This window comes from Aethalodelphis obliquidens, unplaced genomic scaffold (assembly GCF_003676395.1).
Source record: "Aethalodelphis obliquidens isolate GAN/ISIS:26980383/991018 unplaced genomic scaffold, ASM367639v1 scaffold59, whole genome shotgun sequence".
Classification (NCBI taxonomy): Eukaryota; Metazoa; Chordata; class Mammalia; order Artiodactyla; family Delphinidae; genus Aethalodelphis; species Aethalodelphis obliquidens.
In genome coordinates this window covers 772,268-798,524 of record NW_020838003.1, presented here as the reverse complement: position 1 = coordinate 798,524, position 26,257 = coordinate 772,268, and the positions used below count along the sequence as shown (strand labels likewise).

The 26,257-nt window shown below is 38.3% G+C and overlaps 1 protein-coding gene across 3 annotated transcripts in view; it reads right to left on the bottom strand.

The window, feature by feature from the left end:
* SLC4A4 (solute carrier family 4 member 4) overlaps positions 1–26,257 on the bottom strand; it is a 353,735-nt gene that overhangs the window by 83,027 nt on the left and 244,451 nt on the right. For all 3 annotated transcript variants that reach the window (XM_027087718.1, XM_027087719.1, XM_027087720.1), the window contains 3 exons: positions 25,942–26,055; positions 23,563–23,737; positions 3,878–4,011 (listed from right to left, as the gene is read on the bottom strand). In XM_027087718.1, coding sequence (XP_026943519.1) covers positions 3,878–4,011; positions 23,563–23,737; positions 25,942–26,055 — 423 coding nt within the window. The remainder of the gene's footprint in view (positions 1–3,877; positions 4,012–23,562; positions 23,738–25,941; positions 26,056–26,257) is intronic.

Here is a 26,257-nt window from a genome sequence, read left to right as displayed (position 1 = left end):
TAGCTCATGGTAGGGTGGGCCTTAAAGTCACTGTCCTCTGTTTCCTTCTCACCAAATCACACAAACTGGAATACATTACCAAGGCAGGAGATTAGTAACACTTGGGTAGAAAGTTATCTTCTATAGATTTCCTGAAATCTTTCTGAAGACATCTTTGGCATTCCCTCACAGTTCCCTTTACGTCTGGAACCCCAGTATTTAATCTTATGCATGTCTTTCTGAGATAAGTAGACTCAAGAAAAAGCTAAATTCTAGGAATTTGAGATAATTTACATTATCACACAGTGAGTCAGAGCTCAGAAACAGTTTTATTACTTCTGAGCCAACAGACTTTTTCCTTAAAATAAAGTTTTAAACAATTATCTAGTTTTGCTTCCCTAACAAGATGAAAGTTAGAGCCATCTTAATTTGTTCTAAGAATGCTAATGGCTGGTTACAAAATTGATGTTTACAAACAGGATGAGAAATAAATCTAATCACCAGCTAATGGTCAGGAACACTATCAGTCTGAATACAAAGGGGAAACAAACGCATGTATAAACTTAAATCTTAGGACCTGAACAATATGCCAAAATAGCTCCTCTAAAATACTTCAATACTCCCAGACTGGCTCTGTAAGAATAACCCAAATAAAATCACTAATACCAATCACTCCATTAGGTAGGAAAGTGATATGTTTACAACAGCAAGAAGAAAGAAGAATAAAAGATGAGGAACTTCTTTAAACAAGCCAATCAACAGTAATGACTACAATAAAAGGCAATGTTACATCCAATTAGACTATCAGTCCCCTTGGTGCCAAGTTTAAATAGCAGTTAAGTTATAAAAAGTTACAAGCTCTAAAAAGGAAATGGTAGTAGAGACCAAAGAAGCTATAGTGAGTGAGAAGGAGAAAATGGGCGCATAGCCTTTTGGTAACACTCAGTGTTTCTAGAGATTGTAAGTGATAGTTTTGAGCAGCATAAACCCAAGAGTACAGACAAACTGAAGAACTCACATTTGAAGCATGCTTCAGAAAACAGCCACTGACAAATAAATATAAACTCCCTAAACTAAATGATTAAATCCAGGAACTGAATAGAAGAAAATCATAATTTGAAGGCCAAAAGTAAACTGTTCATAGAATATAAGAAAGAAATTATTAAATGACCAAATGACAATTATACAGGCTAAAATCCAACTTTAATTATGAAGTTTCTAAGTGGCTTAGAACACTGTTAAAACCTCCTTCATTCAGATCCTTCCTGAAGAAAAGGAAAAGGAATCTAATTCTCTATTATTGGGATAAACTTGTAAAAATAGTGCAAAGGAGACTGCAGAACTGGGGAAACAAAACTACGTGTTCTCTGCAAAGTTGTGAGCTATTCCTTCATTCTGTTACTAATTTTAAAAGGTGACAGCATATCATTCATATGCTTTATGATTCCCCAGTTTATAGGGCAAATATTAAAACCTGTATTCCAAGTCAGAGATAAATCTGTGGATTATGTAGAGTTACTGTTTGAGTCCACTGAACTCATAAAACAAGGATTTACCTATTTCTCCCCCCCCCAAAAAAAAAGGTAAAATATGATGGGGGAAATCAGGGCAAAACATAGTAAAACAGTTTCTTTACTGAACGACTTCTCAGATCCCTCACTACGCTAAAGTGCAAAGTGAATGACCAAGAGGGGGATATAATATAATGTACAGCACTTCCCAGACTTACCGGGATCACAGAAGTTGTTTTTTCATGGGGTATCTAATGAAACTAGTAAATGATGAAACACACTTTGGGAAACAGTGATCTACACAAATACTCTGTGTCTGTATAAAATGTTAGCATTGCTGTTATGATATGCAAGCAAATGATATGGTATTGTGAATTAAAGAATAAGGTTTGCCACATAAGTGTCACATGTTGCCCAGTGATGGATTTAAAACACAGTTTCTCAAATGTTTCTTGTTGCTTTACAACCATTTGAAAATAAATCACTTGAAACTATGTTTAAGCTTCCAAATATGATGAAACAGAACGGAAAGTGAGAAAGGAACTTTCTTAGTGAAAGGAAATAATCTCTATCCTACAATCATCTAAAGCAAACCATGATGCAAACATTTTCTGTAGATTAAGGCTCTGATCACATTGCATCCAATAAATCTTTCTGCAAAGGTTGCACATGTTTGTTCCTGTTTATAGTACATGCCTGTTTAATCTTTCCACAAAGGCTTTCTTGTCTCCCAAAATATTTTCTTAAACATATATAAACTGTTTGACTCTTTCTATAAACTGACATGAGCAGAATTCTTTCCAATGGTCCTCTGAGAATTATGATGGAGTGATTTGTAGTAATGATCTACAGAAAACATAACACTATAAAATTTGGGACTTTAAATTCTTGGAAGACCCTTGCTTTTCTTTTCAACCCAGTTCTCAAAACACTCATTTCAAATTCTCATCCCCTCCTCTCTCCTGTGATCTTTTTTGATGGCACACACAGTTTCAAAGGCCATTATATGAATCTTTATGTCCATGAGGCATTAAGTAGGTAAGGACATTTCTAATATTAAAATCCTAGAAATGTATAACAATACAAGTATATTTAAATTCCAACAAGGAATGTTAGCAAGTCGTATGAAATTCTGCCATCTGTCTGGGTATTGAAATCTGCCAGTAAAGGCAATTCTCTCTCAGACATATTAAGTTCATTAGAAAGAGACCAGAATTCCCAATCTGATTTTGAAACTATTTGTGTGCTATTGTGGTCACTTGGATAATTTGCTTAACTCAATTTTCCCCTTCTTAAAATGATCCATCAACTTCTAAAAGAAAATACTGGTATCACAACTGTCATGCCCAGTAGTAACGTCTAGTGATTCCATAAAAGGCGTAGGCTCTGGAGTCAGAAAGCAGGAATTCAAATCCCAGCCCTGCCAACGACTGGTGATGCAACCTTCAGCAGTTTGCTTATCCACTCCATGCCTGCTGTCTCATCTATAAAACAGGAGACAGTCCCTACCTCATAGGACTGCTACAAGAAATAAATGAGGGAGTGCCTGTAATGTGCTTAGGACAATACTTGGTACATGGTCAGCACTCAATAAGTGTTAGTTGTTACTCATTTGAGTCTAGAAATGTATCTTTAGTTAAGAACGCTGGAATGGGGGTTAGGAGCAGTGGACCACAGGAACACCCAGTCTCTTTCACAGACGAGCCACGTGATGAACAAGCCACTTCATTTCTCTAGTGTGTCAGTCGGGATCATGGCAGGAAACAGAAGGCAATCTCCAATGGGATTCTGAGGAAAACTTAACACACGGACTATTTACGGAGGTATGAATAACAAAAAAATGGCAAGTTCTCAGGGACTAGCAATATCAGGAAGTCATTTCTGACCCCTGGCTTGAAAAGACCAAGGAAGTAAGAGTCACCAGAGCCTGGTGAGGGCCAGAGGCAGCGGGGAGGAGCCACCTGACAGGGGCTACACTCAGAGGACAAAGGCACACTGCCAGACTGCCTGGTGAAGCAGAGGCAGTGAGGTGGGAAGCAGACACGCCCTGACCTCTCTGCCTGCCTGTGTTCCTGGGGCTCTGCAGGAAGCCAGAGGGCAAAGGAGCCTGAGTGCTGCAGTCCACAGCGGCCAGCTTCCAGAGGCACAAAGCAGGACAACAAGGCAGAGAATCATGGGGGAGGGCAAGAGGTAACAGAACATCGCAGCCTCAGCTGAAGCAAACGTAAACATGTGCTGGAGGACTTAATCTCTAAGGGCTTTTCAACCTCCAAATCTTACAATTCTCGTATTCTGTTATGCCTAATTACTACTCTGTGCTCTATCTAGACTACGAATGGTCCACAATTAAACAATTCTAATTTATAGTTAGATATGTATATACATACTTGCTGAAATTAAATAGAAGCCTCTCAAAAACTAGAACAGGTCCTGTGCTGCTCAAAATAGTGAGTGGTTGACCAGCGAAGAGGCAAAAGACGGCTCCAGAGACAGCGGTGCCCAGGAAACTCTCCAACACGCCCTAATAGAAAGAAAATATAGGTGTTAAAAGAAACTTGTCTTGTTTTCTTTTCATGTGTGATGTCACTAGGGGAATGAAGCCACGTGAATATGCTATTATGATGGCTATCGTAAACATATCAAACATAAAGAATAAAGATTCTTACCAATATGAATTCCTGCCTACTCCAAGGGCTGAACTGCTCCAAAGAACTATAGTGACTGTAATGACTAGTGGTTGATTGCAGAAGGCAAAGGGTGACTCTGACCTACTTTTAAAAATATTAATTGAAGCTTCTGTACATAAAATTGTATTATAAAATCCCACCATGTGCGAAGAAGTGATTTAGTACTTTTGGTGGCATTTTTCTCTCTGTGGTTACTTTCAGTGTTTGTTTTAACCAGATTTCACCTTGCACATAGCAGGTACTTATAAGTAGCTACTTTTTTTTTTGCAGTATGTGGGCCTCTCACTGTTGTGGCCTCCCCCCGCCGTGGAGCACAGGCTCCGGACGCGCAGGCCCAACGGCCATGGCCCACGGGCCCAGCCGCTCCGCGGCACGTGGGATCCTCCCGGACCAGGGCACGAACCCGTGTCCCCTGCACCGGCAGGCGGACTCTCAACCACTGCGCCACCAGAGAAGCCCAAGTAGCTACATTTTATGCATAAAAGCTATTTTCTACAGAGAAAAGCTTTTTAAGTGAAGAGGGAGCAAAGAGGAGACAAAAAAATGATTTGCCTTCTACCTTGCAATCTCTAAGACACCAATTCCAAACAAAATTTCTTAGTACATATTCAGTGTCCAATGTAAACTTATACAAGAGCTTCAAGAGCTACTTTAGAGGAAATAAATGCACGGGGACACGAATAACTAAACCTTTGTGGCCACATGTACCTGAAGGTGTATCTCTGAAACAACCTATTATTTCCCTTTAGCATAACAAGAACAAAGAATTTATATGTGTGTGTGTGTATATATATATATATATATGTATATATATGTATATATGTATATACACACATATATACATATATAAAATATCATATAATATACACAAAAGTATGATAAAGAAATTGGTTTTTTAAAATCAACTTACAGAACTAAACTAAGTGCTATCCCCACTCAAAGGCCATCCTAGGAGAACCTTATTATAATGATTACTTAAATTTTTGTTTTTTAGGCTAACAAGAACCCTTCATTCAAAGATCAAACATCAAGGGGAAGAAATATATTCTGTAACACACGCACATCTCCACCCCATGCCCCGCAAAAAAAGCATAAGCAATAGGATACATATTTTCCAAAAATTACTAACAAAGAAGTTAAATCTTTTCACCTTGAAGATATTGCATACACTAAAAGAATGCATCACTAAAGACTGAACAAATTAAAGAAAAATGTCAAATATTGAAATATTTTTTACATGGCTTCAAAGCCAGCAATATTTTCTTTAGAATGACATTAGCAATAGTATATCCTCCTCTTTTAAGGGTAGGATTCAATTGGGAAAACAGGGAAAAATCCTTTAGCACAGCATTATGTAATAATGGGGTTGGGGTGGGGATGGCGCAAAAAAGCAAGAATTGACAAGTAATAAGACTGGCTCCTCACACAGTGAGCAGACACTTTGTAAACAACTCAGTACAACTACTTCCGTCCTCAATGTCTAGGTCTGAAGTCTGGCAGGTGAGTCTCGTAAGTGGACCCCATTTATATACTTGTGAACTCCACTGCATGTTTGAATGGTGCCATCTCGTTATTTTATAGCCATTCCACAGAAAATCACTGTGTCCAGCTCATTCTTCCTCAGGGGGGCAGCAAGCAGAATAACAAGCAAGGCTAACAGAAACAGGCTGCCTTTATGTAGACAGAGAGAAAGAGGCTCCCCTGTGCCCCCAAAATAGTATTAGTCTTGATCTCTTATCCGTGAAGATACTGAGTTTCAGGGGGTTAAATGATACGAACAAATCCACACTCACTGTGGCACAAGTCTTTGGAGTATGGTTACCTGCCCAACTACTACCACACCCTTGGCAAAGAGAAAAGGTATACCTTCGGCTGGGATTTTCTTGGACTTGCAGTTTTTTACCTCCTGTGCATTGACATTGGGCTTTTTATGTCTTTATCATTTATCTTTCTTTTTCATGACTTATTTTAGTGTGTATGACATGAAAGGGTAGGGACTGGAAGGCTCTGTGTGGCAGGACAAGCCACACTCTAGGGACACGTGATAGGCAAAGTTTCACTGCATCATCCTCTATCAAGCGTGGAGGAGTGACTATTTCTCATCACTACTGCAGGATCAAATTACAGCACAGCCTGAGTGTAAGAGAGAACACGAATGAAGAAAGGAGGAATGCAAGGTTAAGAATTCTCTACTTGGTCTGACGTGAGGGGCCGGGGCAGGGTCTCTGGTGTCATCCATGTTTCTCTCCCTCCCACCATGCTATACACTATCCCACCACATGCTCTGCAAGCACCCAGGAAACACTAAAGGAATCCAAGAAGACGCCCAAATCACACCCTACATCCTGCTAATCAAAGGCTAACAGCCATCACTGCTCATTCAGTAAAGATAACAACTCATCTCTTCCAGAAAACGGCTTTGATTTGTGGAAGTCATGTGACTGTTAAAAAAGTAGAGTACTTTTATTTTACTACTTGCTCCTTTGGTAAGTGCTACAGTTTCCATTCTGTTACTGACAATTTTATTTTATTTTATTTTTTATTTATTTATTTTTTTTGTGGTACGCAGGCCTCTCACTGTTGTGGCCTCTCCCGCTGCGGAGCACAGGCTCTGGACGCGCAGGCTCAGCGGCCATGGCTCACGGGCCCAGCCGCTCCGCGGCATGTGGGATCTTCCCGGACCAGGGCACGAACCCATGTCCCCTGCATCGGCAGGCGGACTCTCAACCACTGCGCCACCAGGGAAGCCTGTTACTGACAATTTTAAAACAGAGACAGGTGATTTATTATACACATTGCACTGGAAACTTGCTTAAACTCAGAGATGTTTCCAGTGTTTTTGAGAAAAGAACTATTTTCACCACATTTTGACATGTTGCTCTTGACAGTACAGAAATTAAAAAAATAATCTCATGAAATGAATAACTTTAACTGTAACTAGAATTTAAAGCAATTTACAAAGTGAACTATCAAAAACCCCTCTTCTGATTTATTATAGTCAGTGTTCACTAACATAAAAAAGGAAATAATGTGTGGATGTGTGTATTTTTAATAGCTATAGCTCATAAAGACACTTCTACACCTGATTTCCCACAGAGGAACAAACTCCCTAGCAATTCATGAGAATGTAGATGGCTGAGCTCTGAGGGGTGGCAGAATCAGGTGCCACAAAGCACTCCAGCTCCATTTTGATTTGGCTTTTATTTTATTTCATTTCCAATTAGGTGATGTCCACTGTGGAACAGAAGAAAGAGCTAACAACTGGCCCTCAGGAGACCCAGAGTCTAGACTCTGTTCTGTCACCAAAGAGCTGATGATCTTGGGAATGTCACTTAACCTCTGTCCATTTTGGTTTCTTCCTGTAGGAGAAAAACATCAAGGCAGTTCAGTATAACGATGGACTGTGGAGTCAGACCACCTCAAGTTGATATCTAGACTCTATCGTTTACTCCACTGATGACTTAAGCAAGTTACTTAACCTCTCCATGCCTCATATCATCCGTGTGAATATTAGATTAGATAATGCGTGTCAAGCGCTTAGCACAGTCATTGATAGATATGTTTTTGATGAACAGTAATATATACATAATGTATCTCTTCAGATATGAGATGAGGAGGCTGAACTAGGTCTCTTCCAGGTGTTTCAGCACAAAGAGCAGGTCTTGGACTCAGGGATATCTGAGTTTAAATCTCAGCTCCACCAGTTATCAACCTCTCTAAATCCTAACTCTCTCCACAATAAAATCAATGGCTATTTCACAGGATAATTATTTGGACTGACTATGACCATACTATAGAAAGACCTAAGAAGAAAGTAAAGATGCAATAAGATGCTGGTTCCCTTCTCTTCCTGTTTTCTCATCTCCTTCTTCCCAGTCTGCCTCTATTACTTCTCTGTCCTTCAAAGGAGGAAGGAGATGGAGGGTGACAGTCAAAAGGAGTGATATGAAAAGATGAAGCTCAGTCCTCAGAGGAAAAGGGGGAGAAAAGCCTCTTTATAGATTCACAGTGTTTCACAGAGCAAAATTCCAACTCAACAGAAGCCTTAGAGGGCGACGGCTACAGCCATTGATTTTGTTGCTTCTTTTCATTCCTTGTGTTACTAAACACATGGAATCAACTACAATGAAACAAAACAGTTTTACTTTACAGCAGTGAAGTCAAAATCCACATCTAAAACAATTTATGAACATTTTTCTGCTCACGTGAGGGTATGACGTTAAACCAAAGATGGTCCTTATCTTACTAAAGAGCCAAGAAAATCAACCCAACTCTCATAATAGAAAAATCAAGCATAAAAGAAATCTGACCATAGGAGCAAGGTTCTTTAGGAAAAAAAAAATCCAACCATGATTGGTAACACCAGCATTTTGCCTTTGAGCTACTTGTGACAAGGTCTGCCAGGGCCATCATGCCTGTCATGGCTAACACAAAGCAAACACATTCAAAATGATAAAACGTTAAAAATTTATGCTGTCTACTTTGACTTTATTGTAATTTAGTATCTTTAGTATCTTCATATAACACTAAAGAATGACCTTTGTTGTTTTATGTCCTTCTTATTAAGAAATGTATTACTTGGATTAATAATTAATCCAAATGCAAAACCGCCTTAAAAAACAAAAGATTTTCTATTTCTTTGACAATTTTCAACCAAGTAAAACTTGAGAAAAAAAATATTTTGGTGGCAATAAATGCTAAAATATTCACCAACGCTACTGCCATATTTCAAGCCTTTTTTAAAAAATTGTCTTCTAACTATAAAAAGAAATTTCGGCACGTGTTGGTTGTAATCTATTCAAACTGTGTAGAATGTTGATTAATTAAACTTCTCTAGATGAGTTTTTGAATCTGAAATTTAGTCAAGAAAAATGATGCAGCCTAATGCCATTTAAACATGGCCACTGGAAATAAGCAGACAAATCTGAATTACCTATAGGAGTTTTGATGTCAGATCCCCGACATAAATTAGCCAATGATCAAAAATAAGTGGAGAGATGATGCAAGTATCTAAATTAAATTTAAGTCACAGGAGAATTATCTGGGAAGGTTTTTTTTTTTTGCTTTGTTTTTTAAAAAAATAAACAAACAAAACGCTCTTTATCTCTACTTTGAACAATTAAATCAGGATCTCCGAAGATCAGGTCTGGGGAATCCACAGTTTGTCAAAGTTCCCCAGGTGATTCTCATATGGTCCAAATCTAAGGTTCAGCCATTCAAGCAACCTCCCTTCCTCTATCAAAATAAGAACCACCTGCTAGCATGGTTAATGATGGGTGGTTACACAGACCATTCATCTATACTAGGGAAGAAGACTGGATATACAACCCTCATTTTTTACTTTACCTGTGTAGCTACAGACTATAAATCAATGATCTCTGTCCTGACAGATCACAGCTGCCAAGTCCTTAGTGTGCCATCTTCTCTGCCTGAAAGTGCTTTGTTGTCATAAACAGGATTTCTGTTTACACTGCCCAGCAGGAACAGCAAAAAGAGGGAAGACTTGAAAGACGAATTATCTCTCTGCTTGAAGAAAAGTATGAGCCAAAATCTTTACCAAAGAGTTTCAATTCCAAGTCCAAGAAAATGGATGAGCAAGTAAGGGAGGCTTTAAAATACTGTTTTGTTTGAAGAGCTGTGAATATGTATCTAGATCATCTGAAGTGTCCAAACATCAAATACCAGCATAACCTTACACAAAAATCAATTCCAGATGGATAAAAAATGTAAATGAAAACATAAAAGAACTAAGATATGTGGGCAAATATTTTTCTAATCTTGGGGTGGGGAAACCTCTCTAAATACATCACGAATATAAGAAACTATAAAAGACTGGAGATTTTGACTACAGAAGAATTGAAATCTTCACAGCAAAAGAAATCATAAATAAGGTTAAAAGATATGGCAGACCTGGGGGAAAATGTATCTGTGATATTTCTGACAAGCAAAGGGAACACATCCTTATTATACAAAGAGTTCTTATAAGTCAATGAGAAAAAAAAAAGAAAAAAGAATGCCCAAAAGGAAACTATTCCAAGAGTACAAATATAAAGATGCATAGGTAAGCAATAAAGCGTGTAAGGATATTAACTCTCACTAAAAATCAAAGAAATTTAAATTGAATACGAATGAGCCATCATTTTTTCAAGCCACAGAATGAAAAATATGAGAATATGAGACAAATCCTGTTCTTGCAAGAGTGTGAGCAAGCCAGCACTCTTGTCATTACTGGGAGAAGTATAAATTGGTATAACCTTTGTGGAGTGTAATCTGAAATAAATAACAAAAATAAAATAGGTATATCCTGCAATCACATGCTGCTAGGAATTTACTCTAAGGAGGTAATTAAGAAGAATGAAAATGTGGCTAAGCACCAAGTTTGTTTACAAATGAAAAAACTGAAAAAAACTGAAAGTCTACTAATAGAGAATTTATTAAGCAGATTATAGCACACACATCATGTGTATAAATAGATGCAGCAGTTAAAAATGATGTTCAAGATCGTATTGAAGTGGAAAGACTTCCATGAAATGCTAGTCATGTATATGATCACATATGATCTCATTTACATAAATCCTATACACTGATCTATCTGTTTACACATGCATTGCAAGACATACGGAAAGATATTCATGAAAAGGTTAATAATGGTTATTTCTGGGTGATGGATTTAAGAGCAAAATTATCTTCTATGCAGTGTTACTGTATTGTTTGAATTTTCCACAATGTATAATTATATCTCATTAAAAATAAAGCTACTTCAAAATAATTTCAAGCTAAACACAAAATAATTTTAGAATTTAGTATCATTTGGGATCTCCACTGCTGCCCAAATGACTATCATTTTCTGATCACCAAGAAAATAGAGTTGACAAAGGTCTTAATTAAAAAAACAACCAAAAAGGTTTCTGGCAAATGAAATCTGATAAAAAAAAAATTATTTACCTTCAATCAAACAGGTTTAATTCAAAACTTGTAAATAAAATGAAGTAAATTATCTAAAGTTAAAGTTCCTTCCAGGGAAAAGGATGACCAATATCCCTTGGAGTAAGCAGTGCAGCACCCTTTGCTTTGTCACTGAATACACATTTATTTTTTCTTACCACAGCAACCTAATTGGATCATTCCAACAGACTATCCTACCTAACTTTTTGAAACTAGAACATGTTTCTGGTACAGATTAACACGTCACCTTCTATTTCCACTTCAAGGAAGAAATGCACTTTGGTTCCAAAGTGCAATATTTGGGTAAGGTGGAATTATTGTACAGTCCCTCATGTAGTAAAGCAATTATCAGCTGCTTTAATCCTGCTGTTACAAAGAAGTATTTATCTTATCAAGGAATATCATATATAAATAAGAAATGATACATTTGCATCTTGAGTAGATTGATCAAATATTCTCAGCACAGCAGTATGTTAAAATAAAGTCTCAAATTTGGAGATGCCAAATTTATATTTATAAATGTTCCTTATTATGAAACAAGTTCCCTTAAAATGTGCTCTGTTAGGCTCCATAAATATCACAAAACTCACACAGTTCTAAAAATCTTACTGTATTCTTTTACTAAAAGGTTTGTGAAAATAGGATTATATTTACTCCTGAAAAAAATTTAAATGACTTTCTTCACTCAGTCTTCCCTCTAGACTGTTCTCAGTAATTCACAATCAACAATGTCGATTTAAAGTAAAGCACTTTTCTGCGTTCCATGAAGCTCAAAAGAACAAATTTTAAACAACGTAAAGACTTGCTATAAAGCATCAAAAAACTGTTCCTTATATCAGTATCTTACCCATAGACTAAGCTATCCATAAATATTTGTTAAATCAACATTTAACAATTTAAAGCATCTAAATGAATAGGACAACCAAGAGTAGTAGAAATATAATGCAATGAGTTCACATGCATGGTCACAGAGAGTTTAGTTGTGAAAAAGACATGTTTTTAGGATAGTGAAGATAAAAGCCCTTGTTTACTTGACAGTATGGCAAGGGGAACAGAGGATTATTACAGTGGGACTTACTGAAAAGGACAGTAAGAGAATTGCACAGTTCTCAGACCTCAGAAAGCCTATGCTCTGGTCCTTTGTCTTTAACTCTAAGAACAGGAAACAATTACAAGCCAGGGCTAGATCTCGGACAAATATAAGGTCAACTCTTGGCAAAGCAGTTCAGTTACTCCCAGAAGCCCAGGCTGCCCACACTTAACAAGGAATCCATGCATACCCACACTGGAAGACTCAAGAGTCCTCTCAGAGAAGCATGATGGCCCAAATGTATGTGGAAAGTTGAAAAATACATACAGTTATCTATGTTACCATTATAATTTGATTATATTTGGAGCCACTGTAGCCTCAACTGTTTTATTTTGAACACAGTTCCATGGGAAATGATCCATGTGGCTCCCAAAATCTGCTTCTAAAGAGGTGTGTGTATATGTATATATACAAACACACACATATAATGTGTGATACATATATCATTACATATATATGTATGTAATGATACATATATATGTATGATTTTTAAATATCTTTTATTATAATATATAATTAAATATATAATATACAAATATAACTCAGAATATATGTGTGTATACTAATTACATATATGTTCATATATATAATATATATACTTCTGCTCTGAAATGAATGCTTAAATGTAAATTTCTATCTCTGAGCAGGCAAGACCTCCTGAACAGAAGTTGGCAGAAGAGTTTGCTTAAACAACACCAGTGCAGTGACTCATTTGTGTTTTCACAACATGCTTCTACCCAGCACCCATGTCTATTTGTAGCCTCAAAATAAAGGCTATGTGAACCATCTCTGAGCTGCCTGCCTTTAAAAGCAAGGACACTGTTCTCAGTTGACTCATTTGAGCTGCCCGTGCTTTTGAGAATAACCCACTGTCACATTTATGAAGACATGTGATATAATTTAAGATTATTTCAGGCTGTGCCAATGCTTTTCTGCTTAGTCTCGACCTAATGTTTAGAAAGTCAAATTCACCCCCCTAATTAAGCCCACTACAAACCACTACTGGTATCTCTGGGGGGTATAAAAAAGATTGCTTTATCAACACTCTAGATTGTAAATACCATCAGAATCAACACTCTAGATTGTAAATACCATCAGAATAGGGATTCTTACTTATTTTGGTCATGTTATCTGTATCCCCAGCACTTAAAATAGTGTCTGGCACATGGTAGACACTCAATAAATATTTGCAAAGGAATGAACCAACCTCTGCCTTAGACCTGTGAAATAATAACCTGGGTCTCAGCACCAAATCCACAAAATATTTTGTTGACCTGGTGTCCAAGTCAAGAAGACATCTACCGCCAGAGCATCAAAACCTCTGTACGTGTTATACAGATGGCCAACAGGCCCATGAAAAGATGTTCAATAACATGAATTACTAGAGAAATGCAAATCAAAACTACAATGGGGTACCAACTCACACTGGTCAGAATGGCCATCATTAAAAAGTCTATAAATAAAAAATGCTGGAGAGGACGCGGAGAACAGGAAACACTCCTACACTGTTGGTGGGATTGTAAATTGGTGCAACCGCTACGGAAAACAGTTTGCAAGTTCCTCAAAAAACTAAAAATAGAGTTGACATATGATCCAGCAATCCCACTCATGGGCATATAGTCAGAGAAAACTATAATTCAAAAAGATAGCTGCACCCCAATGTTCACAGTAGCACTATTTACAATAGCCAAGACACGAAAGCAACCTAAATGTCCGCTGACAGATGAATGGATAAAGAAGATGTGGTACATATACACAATAGAATACTACTCAGCCATAAAAAAGAATGAAACAACACCATTTTCAGCAACATGGATGGACCTAGAGATTATCATACAAAGTGAAGTAAGTCAGAAAGAGAAAGACAAATACCATATAATATCACTTATATGTGGAATCTAAAATATGATACGAATGAACTTGTTTACAAAACAGAAACAGACTTGTGGTTACTGAAGGGGGGTAGGGTGGGAGAGGAATAAATTAGGAGTTTGGAACTAGCAGATACAAACCACTATATATAAAATAAACAAGAAGGACCTACTGTATAGCACAGGGAACTATATTCAATATCCTATAATAAACCATAATGGAAAAGAATATGAAAAATTTATATACATATATAAAACTGAAACACTGAATCACTTTGCTGTACACCAGAAACTAAAACAACATTGTAAATCAACTATACGTCCATAAAAAAACAAGACAAAAAAAAAACCACCGCTGTATGTTAAAGTACACCCTTTCAGTTTTTTGGTTTTTTTTTTTGCGGTACGTGGGCCTCTCACTGCTGTGGCCTCTCCTGTTGCGGAGCACAGGCTCCGGACGCGCAGGCTCAGTGGCCATGGCTCACGGGCCCAGCCGCTCCGCGGCATGTGGGATCTTCCCGGACCGGGGCATGAACCCGCGTCCCCTGCATCGGCAGGCGGACTCTCAACCACTGCGCCACCAGGGAAGCCCCCCTTTCAGTTTTGAGATACCCTTCAACATATTAAATTCACCTTATTCCCTGGTCTTCAAAATAGATAAAACCAACAGATATACCAATCTAAGTCATCTACCATTGCAGGAAAACCTAATTTGATGACTATAGGTAAAATTCTTCCATATTTAAATACTAGGATATGTAAAATTACTATGTAACTATTGAGCTAGGTATGTGTGCACACACGAGTCCATTTATATTTATATACATTATTTTAGATCTATAAACTCAGCACTTGGGATCTATGAACCCATTTACTAATAGCATTATTCCACCCTAAAGAAATTGATAATAGAGTACTCAGTTCAACAAATATCTATTAACGGTCATTAATTTTTTATCCCTGTTTTTCAGTGTTTCTGCCACCCACTGAATATCAAATTGTAGCATTTCATCAATGTATTTCTTAAAGAAAAAAGTCTTCAGAAATGAAAGGAAAATATGTCCATCACTATTTTCATTCAGAGAAACATTTAAAATGTGAATTCACAGTTTCAGTGAAACTATCAATGGAGGTTACAAAATCTATTAATAAAATGACCAAACTATGTCTAGCAAATTGTCCTCATAGGTTTGAATTAGATACTTTGAATTAAGTCAACTCCCAGGAGTAACATCCAGCCAAAGGTCATTTTAATGGACATCTTGACACACTGAATGCATTTATATTTCTCCTAAAATCTTCAGAACCCAGAAAACAGCTTACTACACCAGCAACGCCTTTCCCATAACACTTATCACAGAGGAAAAACCCACAGTAACTATACATGTTACACAACAGAATCCTTTACTTTACAGAACTCACTCATACGGAAATTAATTCACCAGGAAGGATCACCAATAGACTTTAACAGATTTCTTCCTGTCTCAGATGCAGTGTTTTAAAGCTAAGTCTTATGAAATTGCAAAGGAGTTAAATTCAGTTTTAAAAGGTGATAAACTAACACATAAGAAGTGTCATACTGCCTCTGTCTCAATGAGAACATCTTTGAAAAAAAATGTGTTGAAAAACTATCTTCACAAAAAGTCTCTCTATATTCTGAAAGACAGAAGGAGGTTTTGTTCTTGCCGCCCTCTCAAAATCACATCATTCTTTGATTTTTTTAAAGATCTTTATTGGAGTATAATTGCTTTACAATGGTTAGTTTCTGCTTTATAACAAAGTGAATCAGTTATACATATATATATATGTTCCCATATCTCTTCCCTCTTGCTTCTCCCTCCCTCCCACCCTCCCTATCCCACTGCTCTAGGTGGTCACAAACCACGGAGCTTATCCCCCTGTGCTATGCAGCTGCTTCCCACTAGCTAGCTATTTTATGTTTGGTAGTGTATATATGTCCATGCCACTCTCTCACTTTGTCACAGCTTACCCTTCCCCCTCCCCATATCCTCAAGCCCATTCTCTAGTAGATCTGTGTCTTTATTCCCGTCTTACCACTAGGTTCTTCATGACTTTTTTTTTTCTTAGATTCCATATATGTGTTAGCATACGGTATTTGTTTTTCTCTTTCTGACTTACTTCACTCTGTATGACACACTCTAGGTCCATCCACCTCAATACAAATAACTCAATTTCGTTTCTTTTTATGGCTAATATTCCATTGTATATATGTGCCATATCTTCTTTAACCATTCATCCAATGATGGACACTTAGGTTGCTTCCATGTCCTGGCTATTGTAAATAGAGCTGCAATGAACTTTCTGGTACATGACTCTTTTTGAATTATGGTTTTCTCAGGGTACATGCCCAGTAGTGGAATTGCTGGGTCGTATGGTAGTTCTATTTGTAGTTTTTTAAGGAACCTCCATACTGTTCTCCACAGTGGCCGTATCAATTTACATTCCCACCAACAGTGCAAGAGTGTTCCCTTTTCTCCACACCCTCTCCAGCATTTATTGTTTCTAGATTTTTTGATGATGGCCATTCTGACCGGTGTGAGATAATATCTCATTGGAGTTTTGATTTGCCTTTCTCTAATGATTAATGATGTTGAGCATTCTTTCATGTGTTTGTTGGCAGTCTGTATATCTTCTTTGGAGAAATGTCTATTTAGGTCTTCTGCCCATTTTTGGACTGGGTTGTATGTTTTTGTTATTGAGCTGCATGAGCTGCTTGTAAATTTTGGAGATTAATCCTTCGTCAATTGCTTCATTTGCAAATATTTTCTCCCTTTCTGAGGGTTGTCTTTTGATCTTGTTTATGGTTTCTTTTGCTGTGCAAAAGCTTTTAAATTTCATTAGGTCCCATTTGTTTATTTTTGTTTTTATTTCCATTTTTCTAGGAGGTGGGTCAAAAAAGATCTTGCTGTGATTTATGACATAGAGTGCTCTGCCTATGTTTTCCTCTAAGAGTTTGACAGTTTCTGGCTTTACATTTAGGTCTTTAATCAATTTTGAGTTTATTTTTGTGTATGGTGATAGGGAGTGTTCCAATTTCATTCTTTTACATGTAGCTGTCCAGTTTTCCCAGCACCACTTGTTGAAGAGGCTGTCTTTTCTCCACTGTATATTCTTACCTCCTTTATCAAAGATAAGGTGACCATATGTGCATGGGGTTATCTCTGGGCTTTCTATATTGTTCCATTGATCTATATTTCTGTTTTTGTGCCAGTACATACTGTCTTGATTACTGTAGTACAGTCTGAAGTCAGGGAGCCTGATTCCTCCAGCTCTGTTTTTCGGTCTCAAGATTGCTTTGGCTATTCGGGGTCTTCTGTGTTTCCATACAAATTGTGAAATTTTTTGTTCTAGTTCTGTGAAAAATGCCAGTGGTAGTTTGATAGGGATTGCATTGAATCTGTAGATTGCTTTGGGCAGTATAGTCATTTTCACAATGTTGATTCTTCCAATCCAAGAACATGGTATATCTCTCCATCTATTTGTATCATCTTTAATTTCTTTCACCGGTGTCTTATAGTTTTCTGCATACAGGTCTTTTGTCTCCTTAGGTAGATTTATTCCTAGATATTTTATTCTTTTTGTTGCAATGGTAAATGGGAGTGTTTTCTTGATTTCACTTTCAGATTTTTCATCATTAGTGTATAGGAATGCTAGAGATTTCTGTGTATTAATTTTGTATCCTGCTACTTTACCAAATTCATTGATTAGCTCTAGGAGTTTTCTGGTAGAATCTTTAGGATTCTCTATGTATAGTATCATGTCATCTGCAAACAGTGACAGCTTTACTTCTTTTTTTCCAATTTGGATTCCTTTTATTTCTTTTTCTTTAATGATTGCTGTGGCTAAAACTTCCAAAACTATGTTGAATAAGAGTGGTGAGAGTGGACAACCTTGTCTTGTTCCTGATCTTAGTGGAAATGGTTTCAGTTTTTCACCATTGAGGACGGTGTTGGCTGTGGGTTTGTCATATATGGCCTTTACTATGTTGAGGAAAGTTCCCTCTATGCCTACTTTCTGCAGGGTTTTTATCATAAATGGGTGTTTAATTTTGTCGAAAGCTTTCTCTGCATCTATTGAGATGATCATATGGTTTTTATCCTTCAATTTGTTAATATGGTGTATCACGTTGACTGATTTGTGTATAATGAAGAATCCTTGCATTCCTGGAATAAACCCCACTTGATCATGGTGTATGATCCTTTTAATGTGCTGTTGGATTCTATTTGGTAGTATTTTGTTGAGGATTTTTGCATCTATGTTCATCAGTGATATTGGCCTTAAGTTTTCTTTCTTTGTGACATCTATGTCTGGTTTTGTTATCAGGGTGATGGTGGCCTCACAGAATGAGTTTTGGAGTGTTCCCCCCTCTGCTATATTTTGGAAGAGTTTCAGAAGGATAGGTGTTAACTCTTCTTTAATGTTTGATAGAATTCACCTGTGAAGCCATCTGGTCCTGGGCTTTTGTTTTTTGGAAGATTTTTAATCACAGTTTCAATTTCAGTGCTTGTGATTGGTCTGTTCATATTTTCCATTTCTTCCTGGTTCAGTCTCAGAAGGTTGTGCTTTTCTAAGAATTTGTCCATTTCTTCCAGGTTGTCCGTTTTATTGGCATAGAGTTGCTTGTAGTAATCTCTCATGATGCTTTGTATTTCTGCAGTGTCAGTTGTTACTTCTCCCTTTTCATTTCTAATTCTATTGATTTGAGTCTTCTCCCTTTTTTTCTTCATGAGTCTGGCTAATAGTTTATCTATTTTGTTTATCTTCTCAAAGAGCCAGCATTTAGTTTTATTGATCTTTGCTATCGTTTCCTTCATTTATTTATCATTTATTTCTGATCTGATCTTTATGATTTCTTTCCTTCTGCTAACTTTGGGGTTTTTTTGTTCTTTCTCTAATTGCTTTAGGTGCGAGGTTAGGTTGTTTGAGATTTTCCTGTTTCTTAAGGTAGGACTATATTGTTATAAACTTCCCTCTTAGAACTGCTTTTGCTGCATTCCATAGGTTTTGTGTCGTCGTGTCTCCATTGTCATTTGTTTATAGGTATTTTTTGATTTCCTCTTTGATTTCTTCAGTGATCACTTCGTTATTAAGTAGTGTATTGTTTAGCCTCCATGTGTTTGTGTTTTTTACAGATCTTTTCCTATAATTGATATCTAGTCTCATAGCATTGTGGTCAGAAAAGATACTTGCTACAATTTCAATTTTCTTAAATTTACCAAGGCTTGATTTGTGACCCAAGATACGATCTATCCTGGAGAATGTTCCATGAGCACTTGAGAAGAATGTGTATTCTGTTGTTTTTGGATGGACTGGCCTATAAATAGCAATTAAGTCCATCTTGTTTAATGTATCATTTAAAGCTTGTGTTTCCTTATTTATTTTCATTTTGGATGATCTGTCCATGGGTGAAAGTGGGGTGTTAAAGTCCCCTACTATGACTGTGTTACTGTCAATTTCCCCTTTTATGGCTGTTAGTATTTGCCTTATGTATTGAGGTGCTCCTATGCTGGGTGCATAAATATTTACAATTGTTATATCTTCTTGGATCGATCCCTTGGTCATTATGTAGTGTCCTTCCTTGTCTCTTGTAATAGTCTTTATTTTAAAGTCTATTTTGTCTGATATGAGAATTGCTACTCTAGCTTTCTTTTGATTTCCATTTGCATGGAATATCTTTTACCATCCCCTGACTTTCTGTCTGTATGCGTCCCTAGGTCTGAAGAGGGTCTCTTGTAGACAGCATATATACAGGTCTTGTTTTTGTATCCATTCAGCCAGTCTGTGTCTTTTGGTGGGAGCATTTAATCCATTTACATTTAAGGTAATTACCAATACCTACGTTCCTATTCCCATTTTCTTAATTGTTTTGGGTTTGTTATTGTAGGTCTTTCCCTTCTCTTGTGTTTCTTGCCTAGAGAAGTTCCTTTAGCATTTGTTGTAAAGCTGGTTTGGTGGTGCTGAACTCTCTCAGCTTTTGCTTGTCTGTAAAGGTTTTAATTTCTCCATCAAATCTGAATGAGATCCTTGCTGGGTAGAGTAATCTTGGTTGTAGGTTTTTCTTCTTCATCACTTTTAATATGTCCTGCCTTGGGGCTTCCCTGGTGGCCCAGTGGTTGAGAGTCCGCCTGCCGATGCAGGGGACATGGGCTTGTGCCCCGGTCCGGGAAGATCCCACATGCCGCGGAGCGACTAAGCCCGTGAGCCATGGCCGCTGAGCCTGCACGTCCGGTGCCTGTGCTCCACAGCGGGAGAGGCCACAACAGTGAGAGGCCCGTGTACTGCCAAAAAAAAAATACATATATATATATATATATATATATATATATATATATATGTCCTGCCACTCCCTTCTGGCTTGCAGAGTTTCTGCTGAAAGATCAGCTGTTAACCCTATGGAGATTCCTTGTGTTTTATTTGTTGTTTTTCCCTTGCTGCTTCTAATATGTTTCCTTTTTATTTAATTTTTGATAGTTTGATTAATAGGTGTCTTGGCGTGTTTCTCCTTGGCTTTATCCTATATTGGACTCTCTGTGCTTCCTGGACTTGATTAACTATTTCCTTTCCCGAATTAGGGAAGTTTTCAACTCTAATCTCTTCAAATATTTTCTCAGTCCCTTTCTTTTTCTCTTCTTCTTCTGGGAGCCCTATAATTCGAATGTTGGTGCTTTTAATGTTGTCCCAGAGGACTCTGAGACTATCCTCAGTTCTTTTCATTCTTTCTTCTTTATTCTGCTCTGCAGTAGTTATTTCCACTATTTTATCTTCCAGGTCACTTATCCGTTCTTCTGCCTCAGTTATTCTGCTATTGATCCCATCTAGAGTATTTTTAATTTCATTTATTGTGTTGTTCATTGTTGCCTGTTTCCTCTTTAGTTCTTCTAGGTCCTTGTTAAGTGTTTCTTGCATTTTCTCTATTCTATTTCCAAGATTTTTGGATCATCTTTACTATCATTATCCTGAATTCTTTTTCAGGTAGACTGCCTATTTCCTCTTCATTTGTTAGGTCTGGTGGGGTTTTACCTTGCTCCTTCATCTGCTGTGTGTTTTTCTGTCTTCTCATTTTGCTTATCTTACTGTGTTTGGGGTCCCCTTTTCACTGGCTGCACATTCGTAATTCCCGTTGTTTTTTGTGTCTGTCCCCAGTGGGTAAGGCTGGTTCAGTGGCTTGTGTAGGCTTCCTGGTGGAGGGGACTAGTGCCTGTCTTCTGGTGGATGGTGGTGGACGTTGTCTTTCTGGTGGGCGGGTCCATGTCTGGTGGTGTGTTTTGGGGTGTCGGTGGCCTTATTATGATTTTAGGCAGCCTCTTTGCTAATGGATGGGGCTGTGTTCCTGTCTTGCTAGCTGTTTTGCATAGGGTGTCCAGCACTGTAGCTTGATGGTTATTGAGTGAAGCTGGGTGTTGGTGTTGAGATGGAGATCTCTGGGAGATTTTTGCCGTTTGATATTACGTGGAGCTGGGAGGTCTCTTGTGGACCAGTGTCCTGAAGTTGGCTCCCCCACCTCAGAGGCACAGCACTGACTCCTGGCTGGAGCACCAAGAGCCTTTCATCCACACGGTCAGGTACATGGGAAGTTTCTTGCCTTTTGGGAGGTCTGAGGTCTTCTGCCAGCGTTCAGTGGGTGTACTATAGGAGCAGTTGCACGTTTAGATGTATTTCTGATGTATCTGTGGGGAGGAAGGTCTGATTTTCTTTATGTGAGGCTGCCTGTATTATCATCTCCATGCTGGCCTCGAGGTGCTTCTCCCGTGCTTTCTTTTCCATTTGTTCTCTTGAATGATGTGCTTTAGTTATCATTATGCTCTCATTTAGATGAAGAATAGCTGCCCAATTTGAATACAGATCAGATTTTATAAAAAATACCATTCTGACAACACTGTGACAATTTAATTTACTCATTCTTGTCTTATGAATGAGGAATAAAAGGGGGAAACACTCTCTTCATATACTTCATCTCTGTGTCCTACCATGCTTGGTTTCGATTCCCCATGCCTGGGGAATGTGCTTTCTGGGCAGAACAATGTAACTTTTAAAATGTTAATCAGTTGCCAATATTTAAGAATCACCAGATTTCATGTAAGCAATCGAATTTTCAACCTCTCTTTGAAAATCAGAAAATGAAGGAATCCTGAGTGCACATTCACATGGGAACTAGGAAGAGTCATGTGGGGAGCCCTCAGTCCCCAACTACCAGACTTCCCAGCCTAGGCACCAGTCATGTGACTAAAGAAGTCCTCAGGCAACTCCAATCTCAGCTGCCATCTCACTCACAAGTCTATGAAGACCCAAGAGAACTACCCACCTGAGTCCACCAACCACCAAAAACATGAGAGAGAATAATAAAATGGTTGTTTAAACCCTGGATTTAGGGGTAACATGCTTTACAGCAGTAGATAAAGGCTAAAAGATAAAAGCTCTCTTAACAGACGAATTACAATTGTTTAAAGTAATGTCTCCCTTTTTGCTTGGGTCAACATAGATGTCATAGAGAGTCTCCATCTTAATTTTGTGTTTAAGCAGAAATCTAAAACATGAATGTGCCCAGGGGAGAAAAGAGAAGTAGAAGAAAAGCAATCCTTTGGAATCAGCTGTATTTTTTTAAAAAAATAAGCTGGTTGGCAGCACTTATGAATGTCACATAGGTTAAACAGTAGTAAGTAGTAACATAGAAGGACAGAGTTTGAAAAGGGCTTGAATCCGGTTGTTTTCAGCTTCACTCGCTACTCACTCAGCACCTAGCACAATACCTATTTTTCCCTAATGACTGGATCAACTAAGAGAAGTTTTGTACATATTTTTCTGATTATGGGAATTTAAAATATCTTCTCTATAACTAAAGCTTCAGCTATTATTGATACAAAAGGAGGGTGAATGCCACCTGCAAAGTAACCAACAAATTGTGGTTTATACAAAATAAGTTAAGCTAGAGTCTACACAGCTTAATGAGAGGCAGATTCAGGAATAGGAAAATCAACACCTAGCTTTTATTCCTTAAAGCTGAGCTCTACCGATAGAGATGTAAATGCAATCTTGAGCAAATCACTCAATCGCTTGCTCACATGAAAAAGGAAGCTAACCAGGCATTTCCCCAAAACTTGACATATCATCAAGTTTAATAGTATGGTCCACACACTCAAGGTAATAGAAGATCTTAACCTTATACCCAGCACAAAACTAAAGCAGCTGATACCCTTTTGCCCAAACAGAATTGTGTATCTCATTTCCTTCCCTTCTTTTCCCCACTTGTGACTCAAGCCAGATTTCATCAAGCTATTTTTGTAATTACTAAAATGCTGGAAATACAGCAGCAGGCCAGAAGCAAAGTAAAATGCAGCATCTAGCAAAAGAAAGAAAATCATGCTGAGTAACTGAAAGGCCATCTGCTTCTAGCTGAGCTGTAGGGGTGAGGAAGGCAATCTGGGCTGTACTATTTGTGTCTTTCCCCAAACCAAACCCACCTGCATGTTGTCAGTGGCATCCCCAAGCAGTCCTCCAAAAGTGATAGCATTAGTTACTGTTGCCAGATAAATGAAGAGAATTGCTGAAAGAGCCTGAATATTTAAAGCATCATAAAAATCACTGGCAAAAAATGGTGCTTTCCTCTTTATGTCCTTAATTAGTCCACCACAGAACCTGCATAGGGAGAAAGCAAACACGTGACAACATAAAATAAATTACCATCAAATTAACCAAGAGATAACTTAAAGATAATTTAACCACAAAGAATTTGTATTTAAAATGTTTGAATTAGAAGATACTCTTCAACTACTTAAGATAAAACCAGAAGACTGTGAATAATAAATCTTCTTCTGTCTCTTTTTTGGTCACCAAATTAGGCATCACGTTCCCTAAAGACTAGACAGTTGGTCTTTAGACGAGAATGAACTGTGTAGATGAATTAAATTTCTCACTGTCTGAAGAAAAACATCCAAACATGTGAGCAGATCATATAAGGCCCTTTATAATCTTGTCATAGCTTCCCTTCCAGCCTCATTCATTCATTCACTCATTCATTCACTCCACAAATGTTTATTGGGCATCTGTGACATGCCCAGCACTATTCTGGGTGCTGGAAAAACAGCAGTGAACAACACAGGAAAAAAATACCCACCCTCATGGAGTTACTTTCTGCGTGGGGGAAACAAAATAAGTAAAATGCATGGTGCTAAAACATCAAAGAAAAAATTAAGTGGGGAAGCAGGTTATTAAGTGCTAGAGTGCTACGCCTGAAATTTAGAGTGGGCAGATCAGGCCTCCCAAGCAAGTGACTTTGGGGTGAGGATTGGAAGGAATTAAGGAAGGAAACCATGCAGGTGTGTCATGGAAGAGCATCCCAAGCTGAGACCCATCACATTCGTCAGCAAGTCAGCTGACTCAAGCATCTGTCAACTCACTCCCTCACCCACCCCGAACCAAACCTCGCTCAGCCTTTCCCATGCTGTGCCTTCTGCCTATGATGCCCTCCCTCAGAGCTCAACAGCCCTCTGAGGTCTTGACCCTCCATTCATAGTTCAGACATTCACTAGAGGCTATCACGTTTTCTCAGGATTGCCTGTCTGTCTATCTTAGCTGCAGTCAGTGCCCTGCTTCAGTTTTATTGGTACGCACAGGGCTGTGCATGGTACCAGGCATGCTGCAGACATGCACTACATTTAGGGAACGTAAAATATGGAAGCAGGAAATAACAGTCTGATTAAATTAAAAAGTTAAATCCCAAAAATTATATCTGTATAAAAGGAAAAGTATATTCCTAATGGAAATAGGTTGTAAAGAACTAGTCAGAAAAAAAAAAAAAATGGGGGAAAGAGAAGGTTCTACTCTCTATTCTTTTTTTTTCTTTTGCGGTACGCGGGCCTCTCACTGTTGTGGCCTCTCCCGTTGCGGAGCACAGGTTCCGGACGCGCAGGCTCAGCGGCCATGGCTCACGGGCCCAGCCGCTCTGCGGCATGTGGGATCTTCCCGGACCGGGGCACGAACCCGTGTCCCCTGCATCGGCAGGCAGACTCTCAACCACTGCGCCACCAGGGAAGCCCCTACTCTCTATTCTTTAAGATGGAAGAGGAGAGAAATAATGTCCTCTTAATTTGGGAGAGAAACCCAAGTGGGTCATCAGGGGAAGAAAATAACATAATTTCATTCAGATTCGACTGCATATTAAAATGACTTACTTTTGTGTTTTCAAAAAATCTGCAGTGTTTTTAAAAAGCCATATCTTCATAAAGAGTATCCCACTTAAAACTACAGTTAACCCACAATGAAATGGAGAACCTAACCATGAAGGAAATCCTAATGTGAAGAGATTTAACCAAAACGATCTGGGAAACCTGAATTCCCCACTGCAGGCCCAGGAGATGGTAGCCTGGGAGTTACTCATTTCTGTAACATGTTACCCACTTCTGAGTAAATGTACTGGGGAGAGAGGGAATCATGAAAGCCAAGTGGGGAAGACTGGCACAATACTCAGTCTCCCTGCAACACCCACCCACGAGTTCTCTTTCTCTCTAACACCCCTCACTCATGGTAATACCTAATACCTTTCTCTCATCACAGAAACTCCCTACTTCTGCTTTATTTTGCCCCATAAAACCAGATCCACATTTCGTTATTTGCTCATCGTTTGTCTCCTACCACTACAAGGTAAGACCCATAAGGAAAGGGGTTTTTCTTTCATTCACTGCTGTATCCCAAGTGCCTGTGACTAACAGATACACCATAAATGTGTGCTGGCTGACCAAACAAAAGTACAAACAGGTGAATAAAATGCTGACAGAAAGATGAAGGTAAATTCAGATCGGAAGAGAACCTCATCATGAACGACAGACAAATCCATAAGTTACCTTCCAGTGCGCTGTAATTCCTCACAATCCGCGTGCCCTCCTCCTCCATGGCCTCCATCATGGGGCGTGTCCCCGTTCATCTGAACATTTTCTCCACCTGAGTACATATTCTTTCTAAGCAAGACAAGAGAGCCCAAAAAAAGATTAGTTTATTTCATTCACCTGCCTCTTAGCTGGGTCCTGCACTAGCTGATAAAGAGATGGACCAAAAACCCTTTGGGAGAAAGGTAATTATTTCCGCTGCCATCCTAACAAACAACTTTTGAAATGTTCTGTTGAGAGCCAAGACAAATGAGTGGATGAACAGAAAGTTGAA